Here is a 26,312-nt window from a genome sequence, read left to right as displayed (position 1 = left end):
AAATAAGAGATTAAACATTTATGTGAAAGACGAAGGATGTTTACAACACTTTTTTTTTTTTTTTTTTTTTTTTTAAGTTTGGGATATAAACATTGATACTTCAGAAAAGAAAAAATCATGAAAGTATAGCACGTAGTGTTTGAGCAGTACCTGGAGGGACAAGTACTAGTACTTTTAATTAGAACAGTGATAGCAATGCAGGTAATTAACATAAATGGTCCAAGAACAAGATTTCCCAGAAAAAAAGAAAAAGGCTGTTAAAACTTGTTCAGTACAAATGCACACGCACTGTGCTTTGACATGTCTGCTGCTGGCCAACGTTAGGTACAAAATACAACTTTGGAGTGGCTGAGTGCTGGTCTTCTGATCAGATAATTCCAGTAATCCCCTGTGGCAAAGCATGTGAGTTTGGTTTGGGCCACAAAGAGGAACAGTGATGTTCTGAACAGGTTAGGACAACTCACAAGCGTGTTTGCAGGTTTGCTTAGCACAAGTAAGTGTAAAACTAGGTGAGGTACTTCCTCCCTTCCTCCTAGCTCATTCAGGACTCACAGAATGTTAAGTACTGTGATTCTCACAGCTTTCATGGTGACAAAATACAAGGGGAAATATTTTGAATTGGAACATGGGAATCACAGAATGCTGTGCCAGGTCTGTGTCTCACTTACGCTGTGTAGGCATTTTTTCTAACTCCTGAATGGTAACAAGTTAAGTAGGCTTAGGGAAAAAAACCTTCAATCCTTTCTATATTTCTAAGCCTGTTGGGGTTATGAGTATAAGCTAGAAGTTCAAACCAGGTTAAACTAGAGGCGTGACAGCACTGTGTCTGAGCTGATGTAGCATTCAGGCTTGGGGGAGGCTGAAAGTGAAAACTAAATCCCTCCCCATTTCCCAAACAGGTACTGTTACTGCCACTCTGGAATAGAGAGGTCTGTAACATAATTGTCCTCGGTTCTCCTCTCATTTTAACTCCTAAGAGAAAACCAGCAGTCTAGCCTGCAGCTTGTGCCTTAGGGACTCTCCGCCAGCAGTCATGGACAGCATAGGCAGCACAGAGCCAAGCACAGCACTGCAAGGACCAAGCCTAACTCTTCAAATAGAGTCATCAACACAAGCACATTCAGCCCTCAAGAAGGGGCACTAACAGATCAGGTCTGTCTCAAAGGGCAATTTGCAGATGTTCTAACATTGCATGTTTCAAAGTTCCTTTAATTCTTTTTTAAAAATAAAGTTTCCACGTACGATTTTCAAAGTCCATTAAAGCACTTGTAAGCCAACTGTACAGTAATCACTGGAGAAGGTAAATTAACTGTTCAGTTTAGCAAAAATCAGGCACCTATGCAGGTCAACACTTTTAAATTAAGCTGCTTTGTAGAAGAGAAATTAAAACTTCTGGCAGTCACTGCTTGTTTAACTCAAGGCAATTTCTAATACACTATCACTACTTGTCCTGTCATATGACATAGCTAATCCACAGGTTGTGCTGTCTTCCATTCTTGCCTTGATAATTCCCAGGTACCAAACAGCTCAGTGTCTTGAGTACAGACCTTGCAGTCAGCAGGCTTGTGTGTGACTGAGTGAATCCAAAACATGCACATTTGGCAAAAGTTCCACATGTCTCAGACTGTATTATTACTCCATGTTTGGATCATTGGTTGTGCACCAAGGCTGCTCATGAACAGACCTGTCCTCTCTCTGGCTTGGCTACACGTATACAGAACACACCACTGTGAGCTGCACAACTGTTAACACACTTAGCTCTTCTGCTTTTGTATTTTTCTCCCTACTCAAAAATAATCAATTAACCTAGAAAGTAATTAAGGCCTCAGAGGAGGAAATTAAGTCCATTTGTTTGAATGAGAGAAGGAAGAAACTGAAGTGTTCAATGACACTTGTATTCTCTCAGTATTATTTCTGTCCAGGTTGAGAAGGTCTGACCCTAAAACAGTAGTAGCTTGATGGCACTGCTTGCAGACCCTTAAGTCAAGCCAACCCAATTCCACTGAGATGAATGAAAAGAGAAACATAAAAAGAAGAGAGAAACTGTTGTACAAAGGCTGCATATACTCCAGGAATGCAGGAAACTGCCTTGCACCTCAAGAGAACTACTCACTCTAGTGTTTGTTTGATGTCTACACTCCAGAGTATTTCCATGCTTCACAGGAGGACTATGAACACAGAGATACTAAAGGCTAAGATCACAAAGGGCAGTTAATAATAATGATGAATAAAATATCAAGATAAAGTCCCTGCAGTGCTGTTAAACTATGAATCAACACCTGAACACTTAACACTATATTTGGATTTAAAGAAAAGTAATGGTGTCTATTCCAGTCACACTGAAGTCACATTTTTAAGTCATTCACAGTAATCATGAGAGCAAGAAAGCTATTGTCTCTTAAAAACAAAGATTTACTCTCACACAAACAATTGATTCCAGGAGACGCTGCTTTATGGAGAAACAAAAAACAAACCACAAAAGAACCACAATTTTGAGAAAGCAGCAATAAAGCCGTAGCATCTGACCAGAAATGTGTGGCACAAGGATTACAGCTGGAAGGACAAGCACCTCTTTGCAGGGACAGACATTTTTAGAATCTAATATTCAGAAGAGAAAAGGTTCCCCCTAGAGACATATCAGGGGAAAAAAAAGGCCAATTGTTAGCCTGCTCCTCAGCTCAGGTCAAATCTTCTCATTTCTGGAATGGAAGAGAGACATGTTATGAAAAAGTATGCCAGAGCTTGCAGCAGCTTACAAGCATCTCACCTGTCTTTGCAGTGATTTTCAAGTGTGTGAACATACAAAAACTGGTGAACAGATTTACAGAGACAGGCATATCTTCATTTCTACCATTTCCGTGTGTTGGGGCCAAAGAAATAAGCATTGATTGCATTACAGGACTCAAACTTGTTGTCAGAGCAACACAGGCTAATTTGTCCTACCAGTGTGCACTTGCTTTGTCTGCTCAGAGATTAAGAACTAAAGTGAGACCAAAGAATCAACCATAGCTGTTTTTCTCCCAGTTCTATGTTAAATTACTTTCCCAGTGTCCAAAAGAAAAACATACATTTCCACCATTCCCAGGCCAGAAGCCACAGCTTTCAGCTGCTGCAGGGAGAAGGACAAGTTGAAGTTCCTGGGGCTCAGACATTTTCATTTTAGCTTGGTCACTTTCTTGATCCAGGGTACGTATCTGCTGACCTTTGTGTACACACCAGGGGAATCCTTCCGACCACACCCGTAACCCCAGGAAGTGATTCCCAAAATGATCCAGCGTCCATTTGACTTCTGGCACATGAGTGGCCCTCCGCTGTCACCCTGGCAGCTGTCCACTCGTTTATCTTCAGAGAGGTTCCCAGCGCAAATCATGCGGTTCGTGAACTTCTGCCCATAACGGACCTCACAGTCTTCCCGTGGCAGAAGAGGCACCACCCCCTGCAGTAGTGTTCTTGAATAAGATTTCCCTGGAACAGAACAGACCAGCTAAACCAATTCACATACAGACAACAGCAGCAGCCTAGAGCAACAGTTCTCTGCATTCTCTGTACATTTCACATCAAGATTGTGGCACAGAATTAGGCCAAACTCAGCATCTCTGAACGACCAGAACTTCAGAGAACTGCAAAACCAGACCACAAAAAAGAGCTGTAACATCAAAGAAGCAGGGAAGAGGTTGGAGAAAGGGGATAGATCAAAGGATGAGTCTTACTCCTGGTTCTGCCAACGAATAACTTGAACTTTGTTCAGCTTATTTCACCTCTTTGAGCCTTCATTTCTTTCTCTCTAAAATGACAGTGTTTTCACAAAGGAATAAAGGAAGTAACATTTGTGAAATTCTCAATCCTCAGAGAAGTTTTGGAACGCGTTTCAGAAGCATCCAAATATTATTCAAAGGGAGCTTACCTCATCTTTGGCCAGACTTATTTCTATTTGCTCAAATTTTGGTTACCATAGACTTGATCAGAATTTAAGGCTCGTTTCTTAGAGTGCAAACTTCTGGCGCTCAAGATTTAAAGTAATTTATGGACTTACAGTAAGTTCACAAGGTTGTTAACTCATTGAGAAAGATGGGTTTGGTGTGTGGGAGAGATTCTAGCTGTTAAGTACCAGTATAACTTAAAGGAATTACATGACTAAATTACTCCTTGATCCTCTGCAGACACCCCAAAGTGACATGTGCACCTGGTATAACTGACTTCAAAGGCAAATCTGTATTTTCAATCAAACACTTGAGTAACAGCTAGAGAAACAGCTGGAAAGGATGGCTAAGTCCAAAAACAACAGAAAACTCCTGGGGCTATTTGTGTTTTGGCAGCAAGTCTTTCTGAACATATGGATTTTCTCCAGTCACAGCAGCCCAGAAAGGCCTCCTTTCCTTAAGCCCTGCTTTGCATCTACGAACCCCAAGTGGGAAAGGACTGCACAACTGGTCACAACGTCTTACTTAGAGTTCAAAGCTGTCCCCAGACTAATGCATCCATGTCAGAACTCCACCAAGCCCAACATTTTAAAACATTGCCTTGACAGTGTTAACAATTTAGTCATTAATACTTTCTAGAATATTCTCTCCTCTCTTTAACCTAGAAGTTTCAGAGTAATGTTGTGTAAAACGGCATGTACGGCAGGTTCTCAAAGCTTGTGCAGAAACCAATGTCAGAGCCCAGCTGTCCCTGGAACAATATCCAGGGAGATTCATCACAGTGGCTGGACTTCCAAGAAAGGTCACCTACTGTACAGAAAGAGCACTTTGTCTCAGCTCACTACCTAGGCACATGCTCTTTACAAGCAAGATTTATGAGGAACACTCCTTCCACTGCAAAGCCCTCACTTTACTACTGTGATCTATAAAGAAGGCAGGAGACCATGGAAACATGGGGACCTTCCTGAACAGTATACAGATTTTGTGCACCAGGTCTGCATGTGCAATGGCTCTGTTGTGGGCAAACATGCATGTAGAAAGGGGAGAGAAGGAGAGAACTGTGATGAGCTGGCAGCTTTCCTCTCCCTCACAGCTTCAGAAGATTGCTATGGCAACCAAAACTTCCATCATGGACAGGCTTCGAGACAACCTCAACATCAGAAGAAAACAGTGGCACAAAAATTGCTTTATTTCCTGTTCCTTGACACCATGCACTTGGCAGAAATAATGGGAGCATTAAAAACATGGCCTTGAATTGAACAGATGTAAAATAATTGTGCATATAGATTCCTCGGTCCAGATTCTCCCCTTCCCTATCTTGCTCCTAAGAGCTTTGTCACTTACCTGTGTCTCCCCAACCAGAGATGATGCAGGCTTGCCTGTTTATGTCAGACTTCTCTTTCTTATCAGGAAGGCAGATAGGCAGAACGTGGCTGTTGAAGGAGAGACAATGCCCCTCTCTGCCTCGCATTCGGACCAGGGCAATGTCGTTATCGTTGCTGCCAGCCCAGTAGTTCCTGTGGAGGACGATCCGCTCCACAGGCAGCTCTCTCTCAAACTCATCCTTCACAGCTGTGTGGTAGTCACCCACCCGCAGCAGGTAGCGTCGCACATCAACACCAAACCTAGAGAAAAAGACATGCAATACCTTGATATTTCTACTAACAGAGAATTAGACTCATGCAAGTCTCAACTGCTTTGAGACTCAACCCACACACTTATAAAGAAGTGCCAGCTACAGGACTGTGGGATCTCTTCCCACAGATGTGATAATGCCAGCTGTTACAGTCACTATTTACCACGCACAATACTTCTTTCTATAGAAAGGGTTACAACAGTAACCCAGTAACAGTAACAGGCTCATGGCTTTCTCTTTTCACATTTCCTTAAAGTACTGGGAGATGATTCTATGATTAATTGCAAAATGATGGTTCCCTTTAAGGTGTAAAACTTCAAAGTTAAGAGGGCAGGTATAAGCAGTGAGGGATAACGTAAGCCTAAATTGAGTCATCCCCATAAGTTCTCCAAAATCACACACATCATAACCTGAAGGCCTTGGTTTAGAAACTTTGTTCATGTGTTTCCATTAGGTTGGGAGAACAACCTCATTTGAGGTTATCTTCTTTGTCTTTGAGAATCCCGTAGAGCTCCCATTTACAAACACACCTTTTGAAGCAGTGGGCTGCAGTCACTACCCAGCAACTGCTGATCAGTGTTGCCCCACAGAGCAGACGGGTATCTCTCTGGAAACCCTTCAACCGTAGTGAGGCCTGCCATGGCCAACCACCTCTGAAGAAGAAACAGAAGAACAGTAAGCATCACATACACGGGAGTTGTTGCTTTTCCCGTTCACTCTGCCCTATCTGAGCTCAGCTGACAAGCATTCTTCCCTAGATAGACCATTGGTTCAAATGAAGTTAGGAAAGCTGGAACCTGTTCTCAGCAATTACCTGAGAGACTTGTTTCCACCTATGATCCTTTTCTTGCGACGATGAAGTAGGCGCATGCCACACACACTGGACTCTGGACCTGCACAGTAAAGTTAGCACAGTTGGATAGATACCTTCAGCTTAAGTATCAACAACTGCTGTCACAGAGCCAAGATATCCCTCCTGTCCCCTGAAGGCATTAATCCTCCTGTAGTTGACTGCATTGTGTTGTGCAAAGGAATTTATATAAGATTTGTTCCCAATGGTTTCCACAGTTTTAGTGGAGGAGCTTACCTCCAGAATCTGTAGTCCTATGGCAAGAATTGGCTCTACAGCTTTCCTCAGTGCTCCAAAGCCCAAAGTTTGCTTATAGTTACTGCTCTAAGGAAGAGTATAATGATATGACTCAAGGGAAGTTCTGCAGGCTCAAAGACCTGACGTGGTTAGAGCTCCTCTGACTAGCCTAGACTAGAAGAGACAGTGAAAACAAAGGAAGAGTAACCAGGAGCTGCAAGAGAGAACATGCTTATTTTGTAGTTAAAGTTTCAACCGAAAAAGATAAAAACTACAGTGAAAAAGCATGCAGAAATCCTAAACCTTGAGCCCCAGATTTCTGTGTAGAAGAAAGGGCACATCACCTGTTCTCCTGATATCCTGGACCTTCTCTTCCACATAGTCACAAATCACACCAGCATCTTCACTGTGCCAGCAACTGTGAATCCCAGAGTCAGGTCTGACACATTGCCCCAGAGCGTGCTCTGTGCCTCTACATTCTATACTGTCCAGATGGATGGGCCCTTGGCCTTCACCAAAATAAGCCATTGCCCTGGCTTTTGCTGCACCACTGCAATGAGAGAGAGAATGGCTAATGTGCATTAAGCAAGAGGCAGGTGAAACTGATGCACAGCATGTTTTAAAGAGAAATTTCAAGGGAAATGAATCTCCCAGAAACAGGTTCAGAAAGAAGATTCCTCCTGAGAGCAATTTGTATTTGTAAGATGCATGTACCAGTTATCTTACCTGAAGCCCAGTTGCCTGCAAACTACTGTAGCATCTCTGTCTGTCCAGCCATCATCACAGATGCTGCCCCACTGCCCATTCAGGAATACTTCAACCCGTCCCTCCTTGGTGCTTTCTCCATCCACCAGCCGCACAGGAGGTCCTGTGAAAGAAAAAACACAGGGGTCGCTGCAAGCAAAAATACCAAAGAGCATGAGGTGCCCAGAACTTAGTTTTTATAGGAAAAACTGAGGAGATGAGGAGGAGGTGAGAAGGAGAAGAGTGGTGATCTATTTGACCGCTGTGTCCCTCATTTCATTTCCTTGCAAAATTGGTGCATATTAATTTATTAAATACACACTGGAAATCATTAGATCGTATTTCTGAAAGCTAAGTAAAGAGGAGAACAAGAGCAGAAAGAAAGTTATTAGCTGCTGAGCCAAGAACGGACAAGCTTAAACATGCCTTGGAAATAAATCCATTCAATTATAAAAACTATTACATTATTCTAGGCAAGAAAAGTGCTCTACATCCAGGAAAAACAACAAAAAAAATTGGATGGTGTATATTTGAATTAAAAAAAAAGAAAAAAAAAAGATGACAAATTGGAAAGTTTCGTGCAGTAGAGAAAACAGTAACAGGCCTCATATAAACAAAGAGACCATCAAAATCGTTCTCTTCAATCTCCATCTCTCTGCAGGTCTGGCTGTACATCTTGAAGAACCACAGTTCCATGGCTCTGCCCCAGAACAGCCAGGGCTTATTCCTATGAATCCTTTTCAAAAACCAGTTCTAATTGAGGCAGCAGAGGGAAAGATCCCACATCTGCCAAAGTTTCCAAAGTATCAGACCAGAAAGTGATGTTTTCCCTCTGTCCAGAGCAAGGCACAAGTTAAGTTACCGAGGCTGCCAGTGACTGTGTTGCTCTCAGGGGAACAGTGGACTCCCACGTCCTCAGCGTGTGAGCAGTCGTGCTGCCCCCAGTTGCTATGGGGACAGTCCAGGAGGGAGAGCTCCGTGCCCACACAAGCCACATCATCCAGCAAGATAAAGCCTTGGCCAGCAGCATAGTCTGCTTCAGAGGCCAGGGTAGCAGGCCCACTAGAGGGAAGAAAGAGAATGTTAACATCAAAGTCATTGTAACTCACTAATCCCACAGAGGGTCCCAAACTCAAAACAAAAGGAAAACTCACCTGGAGACATCTGCTGTGGCACTGGTGGTCTCTCTACTCAGCTATTCAGTGATACATTGGGCAGCAGCCAATCAGCTGGCACACCTCACCAGCTTCAGCTTTCATAGAGACCATTAAGAAATCCCTACCACTACTCTTTCTTGTTCTAATGGTCTTCCTTCAAGTACCAAAGCAGGTGATATAGGTTAGCAGCAGTGCAGACAGCTGATACTGTTTAGCAGGTGATAAAGCTTAGCTGACAGAGCAGACAGGGTGGTAGTGCTGAGCTGATACATCTCAAAATTTAAGAAATAATAAGAAGAAATTCAAACTTTGGTGGGGGATTCATTAAGACAGTACTAAGCCTGTTATCTACTTTCAAAACAGGTCAAAGCAAGAAATAATTAAGACAGATACATGTATTAATTTTTTCCTGGGAAAGGATGTGGACACCTATTATTCTTTCCTTAATGAAACTGCATAATGGTAATGACAAAATACTGAAGGAAGTACTGAAGGAAGTAACGTCCAGCCCATACCAGTAAAGGGACATAGAATCTAAACCTTGACATTAGGAAGTACAGATACTACAAATGCTCTCAGTCCTACCTGAAGCCCAGCTGCCTGCAGACCACCTGGGCACTGAGATCTGTCCAGCCATCATCACATACTGTGCCCCAGTCTCCATTGTAATAAACTTCTACCCTGCCTTCGCTGGGGCTGCGACCACCAGTCAGCCTTACAGTGCCCTCTGCAAGGGGTAGGAGAAGGAAAGATCAGCACTCAGAAAGGGAGAGAATAAACAGCCTAAGCCCCACTGCTGAAGACTCTCTACAGCCCATGACAGGAAGAAACCAAAGACAGTTACCTAAGGATACTAAAAAAACGAACATACCTCAGTCTTTCCATACCTCAGCATTTCCACCTTGTCTGGCTCTGATTCATTTCCACTTACATAATACAGGAGCAAGGCTGCATCTGACTGGCACAGAACTGTAAGTATGTACCTGTGAAAGGGTCACAGGAGACGCCAGCATCTTCAATATGGTCACAGTTTTGTTGTCCCCAGTCACTCTTCTTGCATTGGTCGAGTGAGAGTTCATTGCCTGAGCACTCCACTTCATCTAGCAGGATGGGGCCAGATCCCTGACCATAGTGAGCCCACGACAAGGCTTTTGGGTTCCCACTGCAAGAGATGCATGAAAATTCAGTAAGGAAGGTCACAGTCTGGTGCTCTTGGATTCTGTGTTTCCCAGAGTCTCTCCTACACTAATCCTTCCATAGCTTATCTGTATTTCTTACACAGTGGTGTTGTCAAATAACCAATATATCTCACTGGAAAGTTCTGTAATATGATTTGAGGACAATGATGTCTCAATCTCAGTGAAAGGCAAAACTCCCAAAGTAGGAAGGATCTCAAGCCTAACTCAGCTATTTTGAGCAATTATGCAGAGTTATTTAGTGTACAATAGATCCTTGCATTAAGTGTCAGATAGCACAGAGAATGAGGTGCTCTCTTGCTTTCCTCCTCAGTGAAGAGGATAAAGACAATCAGTGAAACTGAAGGTGTTTAAATTTAAACAAATAAATGGCTGCAATTCACCTGTGGAAGTCACTGCAAGTTAGCACTGCAGCCACAAATACATGCATTATACAAGCATGTAAAAGTAATGAACAGGGATAAACACAAACAAACGTTGGATAGGATTAAACCAACTCTTTTTTACACAGCATAAACCCATAAAATTGACTGACCTAATTAAGTACAAAATCCCATGACAAGATGTTAAGTCTGGAATTATCTTCCCCAAGATTTTCTTACCCTTCCATAGAAAGGAATGGTGCTATATGGTGAAGACAGATGCTCTCACATTCTTTATTCAGACTACTTCTATTACTACTTCATGTGAACAGTACGGAAAGTACCTGAGTCCCAGCTGCCTACAAACTACTTCAGCATCACGGTCATCCCATTGGTCATCACAGATGGTACCCCACTTGCCATCATGGTATACCTCCACCCGTCCTTCAAAGCTCTCCTTTCCCCCAACTAAACGCAATGGAGCACCTACACCTGTGTTTCAAAAAAGGAAAAAAGAATAAAACAGAACAAGATAGAGACAAAGCACATCTAGCAGTTAAAGACATAGAGCTATTCACCAGCCAGAGCCACTTCTCTTGTTCCATTCTACCATTTCCTCCCCTCCAAACTCTCTAGAAACATCAACGACTGCAAGCCACAGCAGGAGGTGCCACTAGTCCAGGGATGGCTCTTTAACTGGCTGCTACAATGACCAGGACTTTGCTGCCTGTAAACAAAAACCTGTTTTGAATGAAAAGGGATGTGGTCATAAGCAACAGCATCTTTCAGTGATTTTGGAAGCACGCTGAGTACTTGGGATTGGGAAAAAAAAAATTATTTTCCACTGGAAGGAAAGTAGTCACCATCACAGCAGGTGAAAAAAGAATACGTTCCAATGATTTACTCTCCACAGCATCATGATCTCAGATTTAATATCTTATCAGCAACACTAGATTCCAAGCAAACTAGGCACAAGTAAAAAGGGAGTGAACCTCCCTTTGGAGATTTACCTTCTGGAGGGACACATGTTACCATGGCGCTTCCCTGGTTACAAGTTCCTGACACAGCTTCCTGATAGCCACACTGCAAGAGGGTTTTCTCATCCCCATGGCAGTTTGCTGACTGCAGGTGCAGGGGAATAGGCCACAGTCCAGGACGATTCTTCTTCCCAGCTGTGCCAATCTCACTGGTGTGGAGAATGCAACAGAATGATGAAACTGTTGTACTGCTTAACTCACACTTGCTTTCCAGCCCAATTGTGGCATTTCATGTCTTGTGAGCCCAATTAATTGTGAGAGCTTAAAGGGATAGCCATTTCCAGTCTAAGCAAGCAAGCACGTAGTACTATCCCACCATGTAATACATGCTATCTTCCTTGCAGCAGAGTTGATCTGGTCAGAAATGGTACCCTCATTGGAGAGTGATAAACAAACCCTTCAACAGATTGTAACATGGTCAGCATATCTAAATATCTGAATCAAATTCTTCCTTCTCTGTGGACCTAATCTCTTTTTCTTTGGAAGACTAAAGGCCAAATAAGAGATTCCCAAAGAGGGTTCACAGTTGCAACATTTTCTAAAAGATCAGTACAGTAATACTAAAACGATAATATTAAAAATTGAATCACTCAGCACAGCATTGAACATCCAGATTTACAAACTACCGTTTCTGCAAATGCTGACTGGGGTTAGGCATAGCCATGGAAAGAACACAGGTGCGAAGGACCCTAGCAAGTGGGAAGTCAGCCTACAGGACAAACTCCTCTCCTACAGCCTACATATTACTCCAGAAGGACAGTAATTAATGAGGCTGTTCTCTCAAAGAACCTATGAACACATAACACTTCAAGCCACACTGAGGTTCTCACCTGAGACCTAGCTGCCTGCAGACAACACTGGCATCCCAGTCAGTCCAGAGGTCAGCACAGATGGTACCCCAGAGTCCACCAAAGTACAGCTCCACACTGCTATCTTCAGCCAACCGCACAGCACCTTCCAGGCAAAGAAAAAGAAAAAGAAAAAGAAAAAGAAAAAGAAAAAGAAAAAGAAAAAGAAAAAGAAAAAGAAAAAGAAAAAGAAAAAGAAAAAGAAAAAGAAAAAGAAAAAGAAAAAGAAAAAGAAAAAGAAAAAGAAAAAGAAAAAGAAAAAGAAAAAGAAAAAGAAAAAGAAAAAGAAAAAGAAAAGGAAAAGGAAAAGGAAAAAAAGTCATTTCAGATGAGCAAGTCTTGGATTTCTGAGTGTAGCTGAGCTGAATTGGACCCAATTCCTCACATCCTGTTTCATGGTGCTTTCACTGACTTGCATGAAGTAGTGTAAGGGTGTGGTAGGCACGCAGCACACCCATGCTTGTTGTAGCCTTCACTTTAATGAAGCTAACTTTGAACTTTGAAGTACTTTGAATAATACTTACACTGTTGAAGGAAGATATTTGTTGTCTCATTTATTATCCATTCTGCAAAACGCAGTTAAAGTTGACAGATGAGGACAAACAGTGCACAAATCAGTGCACTGAGAGCTTCCTTGCATGCCTCAAAATAAGCAGCAGACATTGTTTTGGCACTGCAAGGAATTCTAAAGGAAGCTTAGGACCCACTTTGCAACAGAAGATTTACAAATCTAATCACAGAAGATTTTTCTGTATTTGAGCTGCTACAATTACATGAGCAGAGTTCTGATATGAAGACTTAAGGAGTTGGAGTGGGTTGTTTTCCACATAACTTAAACTGCTTTCAAAATTACCTAAGTTAACAAAAAAAAAAAAAAAAAAGAATTCTCCATGTACGAGAATAAAAGTGTCTATAAAAGACATGGCTATAGCAGCTTAAATCCACTCCCTAGTACATACAGATGTTTTATCCCCAAACAGGCTAGCTTTTAGTCCTAATTCTTTAGACAAACTGGGACACTTACTGCACTGTTCTTCTTTCACAGGTTATCCTAACTGCTACTTACTGGTCTGTGCAGCATCATTTCTGGCCTTAACCCCTTAAGACAGAGTAGCCCAGGCTCTGGCAGATAGGAAACAGTCTTACCTTGGTTACAGTCACAGTTAGCCCAGCTGATGGCCCCTGATGCGAGTCGGAAGAAGCACCAGGGTGTAGTTCCCCCATCTGGGTTTCTGCAGTGGTTGTGGTTCCCCAAGCCACGGTCTGGGTACTGCTGGACATAATCAGGGAACTCTGCCCAGTTCAGGCACTCTGCCCCAGCCTCAGTGACAGCCAACGAGCCATTGTAGTACCCAAGAGGTCCGATGCCACACCCACTGGACGCTGGACACAGAAAGAAAGCTGTTAGCTATACTTAAGGCATCACACATGGAGGATCAGACAACACCAGACGTATGAGCCCATCTCCTGAACCACCTTTTATATCTACAGTCTTGAAGCTCTTCTTGAGACCCCACCTGGAATACTGCATCCAGTTCTGGGACCCCCAACACAAGAAGGACAATGAGCGGGTCCAGAGGAAGGCCACAAAGATGATCAGTAGGCTGGAGCACTTCCCCTGCAGGGACAGGCTGAGAGAACTGGGGCTCTTCAGCCTGGAGAAGAGAAGGCACTGGGGGACCTTATAGCAGCCTTCCACTACATGAAGGAGGCCTACAGGAAATCTGGGGAGGGACTTTTCATAAGGGCGTGTAGTGATAGGACAAGGGGAAATAGCTTTAAGCTGGAAGAGGGTAGATTTAGACTAGATATCGGGAAGAAATTCTTCACTGTGATGGTGTGAGATCCTGGAACAGGTTGCCCAGAGAAGTTGTAGATGCCCCTCTTTGGAGGTACTCAAGGCCAGGCTGGATGGGGCTTTGAGCAACTTTGTCTAGAAGGAGATGTCCCTGCCTATGGCAGGGGGGTTGGAACTCGACGGTCTTGAAAGTCCTTTCAACCCAAACCATTCTATGATTCTATGATTATTTTCAGAGCAACTCAGGAAAAAAAAAATGTTCTGAAGATAATGAATTGCTTGGATCTTTAAAATGTGTTAATTGGACTCAAACACAAACAGTTTGAACTGGTTCTCATTGCCAGTAATTTCAATAGACATATGCCCTTATTCTGGCTTGCTTTTGAGCCTGGCACAGACTTTTCCCCTTTTGTACCTCCTTTGGTACCTGAATATGATGCTCTTAAATTTGATTCTAAAATCTTCAAAAGATTAATTCCTTGTCTTAATTGATTGAGACAGAGAAGAGTGGAAAATTGGGTGTAATTTAATTCTGTAAATCAGAAAAATGGAAAACGGCATTGTCATTCACTGTATGTATGCCTTTATACACATTAGTGTATCACCTCACCTGTCTGAACTTTTCTTTCCTTAGGAAAGGAAAGGCAACTGGTTTCAAGGTAGAGCACAGATGCCAGTTTTCCAGGCCAGTGTCTATACAAAAATCTCATGTAAAGAAATCCCAACATTTAATTCAATATTGTCTTAATAGAGAAAAAAAAAACAAAACAACAACTTCTCCAGTCATGACCCTGAAATAAGAAATAGGGAAGCTAGAACAAGATTCTGTGTGAGGGTGTGTTTTTTAAGAATGTATAAAATGGATAAACTAAAAAAAATGGATAACAGTTATAGCTCCATTCACAAAAAAAATCAGAAAAATTCTTCTGCTATAAAGGCACGTATGATAAACAGCAGAGACAAATGACAGCTGAATATTAGCTACAAGGTACAAAAGTGATAAGCAATTACAGTTAGCTCAGTTAGATGCCTGGAAAACACACTGTGCTCTTTGGATTACCTGCGAGCTTAAGAGGGGAGAACACAAGAATTCAGAACTTACCAAGTGGAATGAGCATGCAAAAGAAGACTAGGGCAGAAATAGAGATGAAAGAAAAAGAATGGGGGAGGAACAGAGAAGTGCAAGAGTATTAGACATGATGAAGAGAAAGCAGTTTGGCCATGTTGCTAAAGGAGATAAACATTGAGGCATACAGGATAAAAGAAATGATGGAAAGAAGGGAAGAAAGCCAGAGAGCAGTGGTTCATCGTACCTGTGGTCTCGGATCACCACTGCAGGAAAGAATCTGCCTGATGACTGAATTAATAACTTCTTGTTCTTACCTGCACTCTGCAAATGGTTTTGGCTGGGCTGGGATCCCAGGAGAGCCTGGGAAAAGAAACAGAGCAAAAGCAGAGATATTATCCAATGAAATAAACACGGGCATGTCCTGAAAGCAGCTCGGCCTTTTGCTGCTTTAGGCTAACACACCCTGGTAAACAGCCTCTTCCCTGCTCTCTCCATTGCTCTTCTTCAAACCCAATCACAGCTCTGCCCACTGACAATAAAATGTATAATTGCTGGCCTGCAGAAATTTACCCTTGATCTAAGCACATAACAGGGCTCTGCTTGTTCTTTTCAAGGTTTCAGCCCCAATGCTCTCAGCGAATAAAATCTGACTCCAGAGTGAGATCTCTATGGAAAGAAAAGTCGGAAAAAAAAATCACTGTTATTAGTAAGGAAACGTAATGAATAACTATTCACTCCCCCTCCATGCAAAGAATAAGCAATCCATGACCACAGGAGCAAACACAGCTATCTGATGGGATGATGCCCCTAGTGTTCCGTGTGAAGATAGTATTAAACATCCATGTACCAAGTGGAAAACAACTGAAGAAGAAAATCTAGCATGGCTTTTTGAGAATTTTGTTTTTAAGTGTATGACAGTACAAGATTTCATAAGAGACTATTATCCAAATCATATTAAGTAGCTAAGAACAAAGAATATGAAATAAAGCCCTCATTCTAGCACCTTGTCCATCCCCAAAATTACATTTCCTCTTGTAGGCAGTGTTTTTGGTGGTTATAACTTGACTGCTGGTTGAGAGATAGGGATCTCCACTTCAACACACTGCATGGTACGCAGGCAGGTGCAAGACCTTCACAGATCCAGAGTAGAAAGAAGAAACTACATGCTTTTGCTAGCTTCACGTAGTTTGTTTCATTTCTAAATACAGCCAGATATATATGAACAAAGAGTTTTAATTCACAGAGCAGAGGTGCGCAAATGAAGAGAATTAGCTACAGAAATGGTTCTGTTTTTCTTCAAAATGCACTAAATTTTGCTTCTCTCAGCCTCAGCTCTCCCTGAAAGACTTTCAGAATTAAACTGAACCCACTTCTGGAATAAGCAGGGATAGTCCCCATCGATACCAGACAAGAACGACACCTATTCATGGCTGATTTAATTTACAGATGAAAATTATATATAATGGTCAGCAGGTGTTCAGAGCTATGGCCAAGCTTCACCATCATCCTCTGGAAGTCAGAACATGACATTGCATACTGAAGATGAATTCCTGACACAATTCAGAAAGAGCAAGTCAGAGCTCAGGTGCAAATGTACAAGAGGAAGCATAGATAAAACAGCAATTAACAGACAAATCCTCTTCAGCCAAAAATCCATCTGTCTGCATGTATCCAGCTGCTCTGTAAACCAACAATGCTGAAGGACGCACGTGAGGATCTCAAAGCACTTTGCAAAGAGAGGAAAGTGAGCTTAGTGACACTTTTGTGACTGCCCAAGATAATACACAGGACAGGTGAGTCACAACCCAAATCCCCTAACTTCTGCATTCCAGTGTGCACTTATACACACTTGTGAGCTAACATGAGAAAGAGGGATGGGTTGCTATAATAACTGGCCATATGAGACACTGAGCATACTCTTCCTGGAGACTCAGCATAAATGACAGAACTCCAGTCCAAGTAATATGCTTCCCTTCTAACGAAAAGCTAGTTGCTGCCAGTTCCTGTAGCAGTTTCCAAAACCCCCCAGCAGCCACCATCAACACCACAAAATTTTAGTGCAACTGCCCATGCTGCAGTCGCTGCCCCAGCTCTATGGCTATAAATGGTATCTGCCCACAACAGCAATAGGGATCACCAGTCCATTGGTGAAGAAAAGAAACAAAGAATCTCTCATGCCAGGGTCACCGCAGTGCTTGAGTAACGTGGGGAACCTGAGCCAAAGCATCTGCAAGCCCTTGTGCATCCTGCTTTGTTTCCATTTATGAATTTCATATGCACAAGGAAATAAATCCCTCCCCAAGCCCCCAAGCCTTCCCAGAGACCACAGCTGCCTAGATACTTCAGAAAACATATTCAGTAAGAACACAATCCACTCACAATTAGGATATTAATATATATATAAAAATCTAGGTGACTTTTTACAAATAGAAGAATATTAGTTTTCTTACCTCCCTGCATCTGAGACATGGTAACAGACTCGAGAGCTCTACCAACAGCCTAAGTACTCTGGGGATCTTCATCCTTCCTGTATGAAGTGGGCAGCAGCTTCAAGCTTCACAGTCTCATTCTGCCGCTGGGCTCAGCTGCTGCCTCCTCTTCTCACTCTCCAGCTCAATTTCCCAGAGAGCTGGGTGCTTGCCACTTGGAGGGAGAGGGATGCCTCTTTCATTTCTGCGTGGGGAAAGGGATGAAAGGGATCAAAGTTCCCAACAGCATCTTATAATCTCACTTTCCCCGTCCCCTCCCCACCTCCTCTCCTTGATTCTTCTCTTCAGAAAGGGAAAAAGAAGGGGATAGAAGGGAGATCATGTCCCCAGAATCTATCACCTTTAAAACCAGCAGGAGGCAAGCGCAGACGGGCAGGGCACAGCCCTCAGCCTGCTCCCGCACCTCCGCTGTCCCCTCCCTTTTGCTGGCTGTCCCAGCCTCTCTCTTGGCTCTAGGTACGCATCTCTCCTGACCGCCAGCATCCGCCTCCCCACCACCGTCCGCCCGGCAGCCCGGCCAGCCGCTCTCTCCTCTCCCGAAATTCCTTCTTTCCACAGCTGACTCTTCCTTCTCTCTCCTTTAGCACAAAAGATGTAGCAGTAAAAAGGATCTGGGGCTTCCTTCTGCAACAGCTCCAGCAGCAAAACTGAAAAAGGAAACGGCTTGTGCACGCACGCTCGCCAGAGATTATACTTGCTGGAAGGAATCTGGACTTTATCCTCCCACCGCTGCCTCCTTGATTAGCTGCTTGCAGCTTCCTGAGGTCACACTCTCCTTAGATTTGAACTCAGGTAAATGGGGCCTAGAAAACTATGTTAAGGAGCTTCCAGATTTCCAAGGAAAAAATCAACTCTCAGGGGAGTGTTCCCACTTCTCAGCCCTGCATCTTGCTACCCGGGGTATTGCCTCTTTACCCATCAAGTGTTTCTTTGACCTTGGGGCTGTAACATTTTCATTTGATTGGCTGGGGCAATTTTCAGAGTTGAAAAATTATTGTATTGCTATCAATTAATCCTTAAGCATTTTGGTGGGCTGTTTCTGTTTTTTCTTTTGTTTGTTTTTAAGCTAGTTCATTTTGAATTTACTGCTCCTTTACAAAAAATACAGCAAACACTTTAAACATTAATCAAACCTAAGGAGGAGACTTGGTCAATTTCAAATTGTTTAATTTTGGAAATTTCTCACATTTCCTACACTGCTCTGCAGCTCAGTCTAATGAGCATTTACTACATTTATATTCTGATTATGGAGGGATTAACCCTTAGCATCCTGCAGCATGAACTAGTCACCTTAAGAAATGAGCTCATTCCTGGCCAAGCTTGCTGAGAAGCATTTTCAAAGAGACGTTCAGCATAAAAACAAGAAACAGGCTGATACAAATCCAATGGCTTGACAAAAAGCCTTTTTTTCCTTTCTCACTTATTGCCTATTAGTCACTTCACATGACAGCTTTGTGTTGCCTCATCTTTAGTCACTCATCAAATGCAATGAAATTCCACTACATCTGGATCCTTTACAGGAGTCACTAAGTGGTAGGAGGGAGCAGTTTGAGTGGATTCGTACCACACTGCATTTTGGACGTGATGGATTTGGCCAAGAATTACACTCAGTTAATTAGAAGCAAATCTCCTATATCCCTGTAGCACAGGAGGCAGATGATCAGGCCAGGTGGACATGGAAATAGCTTAGAAGCTACAGCATTCTCTAACTCTCAGGTGGCACAGGCAAAAAGGAGCAAAACAAAAAGCAAAGATGGAAATGTTTTGGAATTTTCTAATCACTTACTCCAGTGAAAACATAAGGAAAGAATGTACTGGAAACAATAACAGAAAAACCACTAGCATTCAGAGGACTCTACCCCTGACTGAGGACTACAGATGTTGTTGATGCTCCTTCTTAACTCCTAAGATGCTCACCTACTCAACTCTTTAGGACTAGAAAAGAACAGCTCAATTCAACCTCTATCTGACATGTACTGGTAGGGTTTATAGCCTCTAGCAAAAGTCTGTACTGGATTTCTCTCACAGTAGCTTCCCTCTCTTAAGTCAAGGCTTTCCTAGGTATTTTAAAATGATTTACTGAAAAGGAAAACACAGAGCATCAAAAGCAACAGCAGCTCAAGTTTGGGATACAGCTTCCTGATGGAAGCCAATATATATTTGCAACAGTCTTTGTTGTCTTTGCAACAGTCTCCTCTGTGGCAAGTCTGCAATTACTTCCTACTTGCTAAGACCTCCCCCTGGTTTTTGGGCACATGGAAGGACATTTCCCTTAGACAGAGACATTCTTACTATATTTCTCTCTTCTTCCTTACCCATTTGCTCATATTCTGCTGCAATTCAAAGATCAAGAGTTGCCTAGGCCAAAGGATTTTTGCTACTTATCATAGTTCTACTGGTAGTTATTCTGGCAACAGCCCCTCTTGGACTGTTCTGGCTTAAATAGCTTCCAAGATATCACAAGCTACATTAACCTTGTCTGTGTGTTTCAGATTGACTAAGAAGGAAATTACTCCAATATAACTACAGCACTAGAAACATGTTTTAAGTTATCTCTAGATACATGACATATTTAGAACTTCCCTGAGTGTGCTTATTCTTATGAAACAACTGTAATTATCCAGGTCCACTATTTAACACATATTACCTCCTCACCCTGATATAAACGTAGTTGTACAATAATAACAGAATCACAGAATCACCCGGGTTGGAAGGGACCTCAAGGATCATGTAGTTCCAACCCCCCTGCCTAGCAGGGCCACCAAACGTACACATTCAGATCAGGTTGCCCAGGACCCCGTCCAACCTGGCCTTGAACACGTCCAAGGACGGGGCATCCACAACCTCCCTGGGCAGCCTGTTCCAGGGCCTAACTACTCTCATTGTGAAGAACTTCCCCCTAACATCCAACCTAAATCTTTCCTCCTTCAACTTGGATCCATTTCCCCTAGTCCAGCTGTTGTCAGCCCTTTTGAAGAGTTTACTCCCCTCCTGGGTGTAGATTCCCTTCAGGTATTGATAGGCTGCAATGAGGTCACCCCGCAGCCTTCTCTTCTCCAGGCTGAACAAGCCCAACTCCCCCAGCCTGTCCTCATAGGGGAGGTGCTCCAGCCCCCTGATCATCTTAGTCGCCCTCCTCTGGACCCTTTCCAAGATCTCTATGTCTTTCTTGTACTGAGGGCTCCACACCTGGACACAGTACTCCAGATGGGGCCTCACAAGAGCCGAGTAGAGAGGGACAATCACCTCCCTCTCCCTGCTGACCACCCCTCTCCTGATGGAGCCCAGGATCCCATTTGCCTTTCGAGCTGCCAGAGCGCACTGCTGGCTCATGTTAAATCTCTCATCCATCAGGACCCCCACGTCCTTCTCTGCTGAGCTGCAAGTCTACAATTCCCAACAGAGTCTCTCTCTGTCCTATTTTTTTCCAGATTATTCTGTATAGACACTTACAAACCAAAAGTACGGCCTTCTAAAATAAGCTTGCTTCTCAGGAATTAAACTTACTACACCTGAACTGGCAGGACCACTTTTCCTTTAAACAAAACAAACAAACAAAATAGTTGCCAGTAGCCATGCCTTCCCATTAAAAGATATATCTCCATCTCTCTAGGCTAAGAAGTAAGGAAGTAATTCTGCTCATCACATTCAGAACAAGAAAGATCCACGTCAGTGCCAAGACGGACTTGGAGCCAAGAAGTAGACCTTAGTGCTTTTGCTATTCTCTTAGCTCCGTTTCCTCAGCAGAGAATGCAGGACTATGTATTAGCTGTCAGCTTCTAATCTCTTAACTATAAGTCCTTCAGAAGGGGTGGTCCTTTGCTTTCTCATGTGACCATTATGATCTGTATTTAGGGCGGTTCTTTTTGGAGCCAGGAGTTGGACTCCATGATCCTTATGGGTCCTGTCCAACTCAGGAAATATTCTGTGATTCTGTGTTTTTATCAAGAAAGTCACCTACATGCAGATGCTACAGGCCAGCCTTTTATTCATGCACCTACTGAATGCTTGTTGGTAGCCTATAGAGATTGCTAATCTTGATCAGCTTTGTTTGCAGGCTACTAATAACAAAAGCACAGTAAATCTATTTCAGATTGTTAACTAACTTAATTGCAGATTGGAAAAATGTTTACAAATAGTAAAAGAACAACTCGTATTCTGTCCCTTTAGGGGCATCAAGTATGCAGATGTTGAAAGTTATCTACCAGAGAAACTAACAGATGGCTCATTTCCAAGAGGGGTATTAGGGAGCAAAGGGGTGCTAAAAAAAATTTGGAACAATCACAGCTGTTTTGGAAATCTAAATAAACAAAGTCAATAAAGCTCCCTCTGGGAGCCTAGAAGCTACACAAGCTAAAAAGAAGCAGACAGTGGTATTAAACCATCTTTTTTAACCTCTTGTAATGGCAGTCAAAATGACTAACCACATGGATGAAATGTAAGGTATCTCTTTATATCTAAGTATTTGTTAATAATGTCTGAGAATTTCCTACCCTTAGGTAGATACATTGAAGTCTGAAGTTCAGGAAAATACAGAAAAATCAGTGCTTCCTCCATAAAAGGTCTTCAGCGAAAGCCTAAGAAGAAAGGTAGTTAACAGCAATCACACACAGTGCTGGTAAAACACTCAAGCTATAAGGTGCATGAACAAGATCAAGGAATTCCAGCAGATTTGCTTAAATCCTATAAATCCTGCTTAGGAGAGTAGAACATCTAGTCCGCTTTGTGTAATTCTTTCCCCATCATGCAGTCACATATAGATCTCTGCAGCAATGTTCTTACACCGTGAGCTCAACACCACCAGAAACAGAACCCAGCCTTCTTTTCCGCCCCAACAACAGTACTGTGGAGTGGCAAAAGCCCTGAACTCACAAAGGACATTGCCATCTATATGTGAACTAGTAATGGAATGACCCCCCAGTATAAATTACATCATGGAACACGACATAAGTTTAATGTGAGATGAGGAAACTGCACCAACTCAAATTGCCAAAGACAATCAGTACTGGGAGGCCTTTTTGGTTACAGCATGGGATTCCCAACCAAAAGTACAGCTTGAGTACTTCTAAAAGAAATACTGTAAAACTTTCAGAGTATACTGTATACTTTTCAGAGTATATCTGAAAAACATTCTCTTTCCTCCGTTCCACATCCAAACAAACAGTCCTTAAAATTGTCAGGAAAAACAATAACTGAACTCAGGAAGCTCTCTATGAAGTAGTTAAGATCCAAGAATAAGCTGTCTACATTCATGAGAACTGAGAAGAATTTCAAAAGTAAAAATACAACAAAGTTGTTATTCTCTTGCAATCTTTTACACAATGACATCCTTCAAAGACTCTAGAATGATACATTTAGCACAGCACAGCTCCCAGCGAAAGAGCTGCAAAGCTATGTTTGATATTGTAAATTTTAATACAAAGAAAAGTCATCAGTATAAGAGAATGTAGAATTCATCAATTTCTTACTCCCAGCTTAGCTCACCTCTTTCAGAAATAAAGAATAAGCAAAGGTGCCCACAGAGGGCATCTTTTGAATTGGAAATGCAAAACGTTACATACAGAAGCGTGTTCCCAAACTCAGGTGCAAACAGAATATTCTTACTCATCCCAGCTCCCATCTCTGAAGGACTCCTTCATGCCACAACAGCAACAACAGAATAAGTTACCTTGTGGGATAACTCATCAATGAGCCTTTAAATAAACTATACAATCTTACACAGTCACAGTCTGCAAGTACCACTTTTATCTTGATCTTTGCTTTGTCTTTATGCTCCAAAGACTTAGTGACATATATGATTATATTGTTAGTTCTCTGCAGAACTGCACTTTTCTTGCTATATATTTTAACCAGTTAGGTACCGGTCCTAAAACAGGAACCTACCTGCAGTTCTGTGGTACTCTACTGAAAGTTAACAAATCAAAACTAACTGTTCATCACACAGTTTCAGTACCACTACTTTCTTGAACTTTCTTCCCACCTTTTTTTTTGTTTGTTTGTTTAACTGAAACAATGGAACATTCTGCTGTAGAATCTGATTCACCCATGCCAAACAACAGTCTTGCATCATTTTATCTTTGTACAGGTAACCTAATTATCTGCCATGACACCACACTCTTCTCACCTGCAAATCAGGGGGTTTAAAACCTTTCCCAATGCACAGTGCATTATCAAAGTATTTTGCTGGAAATTTCTTCCTCATTCCACAGCCTTCTTGCACATGAACAAGAATTTTAAAAATGTCAAGAGGAACCAAGTTGTGTATACATACATGCAGGGGTACGAGTCATTAAATTATTATCAATTTTAAGTTGGCTCAGTGTCTGGGTCTGAACACTTATTGACAGCAGTTCATAAGTTAAGCAGAAAGATTATAAACCAAAGAAAAGTCACCCTTAGCTTAGAAAACAGGTTTACACACATTCCTAGAAGATTTTATTTCACGGTAAGTACATTACTCCACACAGTGGCTGGTTGGACAATTCACTGCAAAGATCCTAAGAGCACAAGATCCAAGAACCTCACGAACAAACTCAGCCAACAATCAAGATGGATTTTTTTTTTCCACTCTGGAAATAAAATATGAAGTCGTAATCCATCCAGCAGCGTTTACAGACAGACATCACCAGACATTAAACATTCATAAAACCCTTTTTTCGTTTATTTTCCAAAAACGCCAACTTTAACTGCTTGTCCACAGTCCCTTTAGCAAAGCACATTACACATAACGTGTAATATTAGGAAACCTCCTCAGCAGGCTGTTCACTTTGCTTGAAGGCATGTTTCCCTTGAGTGACAGAGCGTACTCGTCCTTTTTTTCCTTGCGCTCCTTCTGAAACAGAAAAAGAAAACTATGAATATTACCTATTTTTTTGTTGAATTAGCTCTGTAAAGACTAATAATAATTCAACTGAAATGCTGATCTGAAAAGAATGCTGTTTCTTCAAGCAACATTCATAATAGCAGTTGGCTAAATAGTCACAAGGCTTCTAAGAACTGCACTAGGCTTCTTTAAATGGTGAAATCAATGAGACAGACGTGAGGATGATCTCTCCACGTTTTCACTTAGCAATATTATAAGCCTTTAAACCAATATAATACAAATTTGTTTTGTTTTTATGTTCTTTTTTTAAATTGCTTTCATTATAATCTACCAAATAAAGCATGGACAGTTTCTCATTTATGCTGTCAAACGCAACAGTAAAAAGATACTTTATTAAATGACGATACTATTACTAAAAAGACTGAAAATCTGCCAACAGTTCAAGGACAAGTTCAGTACATGTACCTACCTTTAGACAGTTTTTGAAACTGACTTCATTTCAAACTTATTGCATGAGGTGAAAACTCAATATGGCTTCAGTAAATAAATCACAGCTTTATGTCACAGCTCTAAATTGTACTCTCCTTCATTCAGAACTTTCATGACGTATGGAGAAGAGCATGTCTACCGCTGCTGAAACTTTAGAGATTAAAAACTGGAGCAAATTAAGAGAAATGGCCTAGGTTAGAACTGACTAACAGCAACAAAGCTCTACTTTTAGAATGTGAACACCAAAAGCACTACATGTGATTACTGGTTCAGGTCTAATTATAACATACAAGACACCTGGTCCCTTCCCACATTTCTTTACCGAAATTCTAAATACAAACAGAAGGGACTGTGTACCTGATGTACATCACCCTGAATTTCTCAAAGCACAAATCAAATTGTTCACAGAACACTGTTATGTTGGCACAAAGAAAATGACTGAAGGTTTCTCCGCCTTCCCTACTATTGGACTTTAAGAACACAAAAGAGATTATCATTACTTCTGCCTTTGCCACGCAGTCATAGAACGTCTGGATCTCCTCAGCACAAGCTTTATCATTGAAGTCATTCTGTTTCCAGCAGGCCATCATTACTGACATCTCTGTAAGACAGGTTGCCTCTAGAAGGGAAAGACACGACTATAAAAGCTGAAGTATCTGAGATTTCATGCCAACAGCCTCCACAGCACACAGAGTTCCCAACAGAATTTTAAGATGGTATAGAGGCACGTGAGAAGGAACAACAGAGAGGAGGACATCGTCACTGCTTGGTTTAGAGAAGAAAACTCCTACCAGAAGTCTTTGCCCCATCAGAGCCATCTGGTTGTTACATTTTGATATAGCATTTGCCTTAAGAATTTACACAAAGATTATCATAAAATATAGATTTAGGGCTGAAGTACGGGAAAATGCGCTTTTTAGAAGAACTCACACACTAATTACACAGCACAAATTAGGTCCCCTTGCCTGCTGGATGCCTCTGGTCTCATCCCACGTGCAAAGGCGCTGCTAACCAATTACTGCAGACGTTTTCTTTCGCTGTGTTTGTTTTTGTTTTTTCCCTCCACATTTTCCGTGTACTCAGCAAACACCTCCTTGTTGTATAGCAAAATTCAGGAGGTCCCCAGGAGCTCCGTTCAGAACACAAGGTTCTTCCGAGCACGCACTTGTCCTTGCCGTCACCGCCACGGCCACTCCGCAGCGCCAGACCCCACGAGGCGACGCGGCAGCTCTGAGGGGCGAGGCGGGAAAGTCCACCGCCGGGGCTCAACCTCACGGAGCCTCGGGACGCTGCCATCCCGACCGACGGCCCGGTGCCGGCAACTCACCTCCCGCCAGCTCTCGGCGGTTCGCCACCTTGTTGGCCAGCACCAACGGCCGGGTGGGGCGGATGGCCGGCGGCCGCTTCCTCTGCCGCCACTGTCCGGAGATCCATCGGCTCACCCAGGCCGGGTAAACGGGCGCCGCCATGCTCTTTGCGACAGGCCGTAGGGCGAGCCGGCCTGGGCGCCGCTCACGTGACCCGCCCGCGAGCACGGCAGAGCCCAGCGGGAGCGCGCCGCCCTACAGCTGGCCGGCTGAGCTGCAGCCTCCGCCTCGCAGCACCATTCTGCTTCCCAGTCTGCGAAACTTAATATTTCACACAAAAACTCGAGCAG

General features: G+C 42.6%; 2 protein-coding genes across 5 annotated transcripts; both read right to left on the bottom strand.

The window, feature by feature from the left end:
- Nucleotides 1–2,430: 2,430 nt before the first annotated feature.
- LOC128077668 (neurotrypsin-like) lies at nucleotides 2,431–23,867 on the bottom strand. Of its 4 annotated transcripts, XM_052677155.1 has the most exons (17): nucleotides 23,468–23,867; nucleotides 21,837–21,920; nucleotides 17,305–17,527; nucleotides 15,169–15,214; nucleotides 13,134–13,370; nucleotides 11,970–12,093; nucleotides 11,113–11,288; nucleotides 10,447–10,594; nucleotides 9,528–9,706; nucleotides 9,130–9,271; nucleotides 8,250–8,449; nucleotides 7,370–7,511; nucleotides 6,988–7,193; nucleotides 6,371–6,449; nucleotides 6,087–6,209; nucleotides 5,265–5,545; nucleotides 2,431–3,465 (listed from the first exon to the last, which is right to left on the bottom strand). In XM_052677155.1, exons 3-17 carry the CDS (start codon nucleotides 17,374–17,376, stop codon nucleotides 3,155–3,157), a joined length of 2,466 nt encoding a protein of 821 aa, XP_052533115.1. In that variant the 5' UTR covers nucleotides 17,377–17,527; nucleotides 21,837–21,920; nucleotides 23,468–23,867; the 3' UTR covers nucleotides 2,431–3,154. The 4 variants fall into 4 exon arrangements, with proteins under 4 accessions (XP_052533115.1, XP_052533113.1, XP_052533111.1 ...); XM_052677153.1 differs by lacking the exon at nucleotides 21,837–21,920; XM_052677151.1 differs by lacking the exons at nucleotides 21,837–21,920; nucleotides 23,468–23,867 and adding an exon at nucleotides 17,684–18,234.
- Nucleotides 23,868–23,982: 115 nt separating this feature from the next.
- Nucleotides 23,983–26,164, bottom strand: CHCHD1 (coiled-coil-helix-coiled-coil-helix domain containing 1). The gene is made up of 3 exons (XM_052677157.1): nucleotides 25,983–26,164; nucleotides 25,156–25,274; nucleotides 23,983–24,175 (listed from the first exon to the last, which is right to left on the bottom strand). The coding sequence occupies exons 1-3, from the start codon at nucleotides 26,122–26,124 to the stop codon at nucleotides 24,062–24,064; spliced, it is 375 nt and encodes a 124-aa protein (XP_052533117.1). The 5' UTR covers nucleotides 26,125–26,164; the 3' UTR covers nucleotides 23,983–24,061.
- Between the last annotated feature and the right edge of the window lie 148 nt (nucleotides 26,165–26,312).

The sequence above is a fragment of the Tympanuchus pallidicinctus genome, unplaced genomic scaffold (assembly GCF_026119805.1).
Source record: "Tympanuchus pallidicinctus isolate F22 unplaced genomic scaffold, pur_lepc_1.0 scaffold16, whole genome shotgun sequence".
NCBI lineage: Eukaryota > Metazoa > Chordata > Aves > Galliformes > Phasianidae > Tympanuchus > Tympanuchus pallidicinctus.
This window is presented reverse-complemented; position numbering and strand designations above follow the sequence as displayed.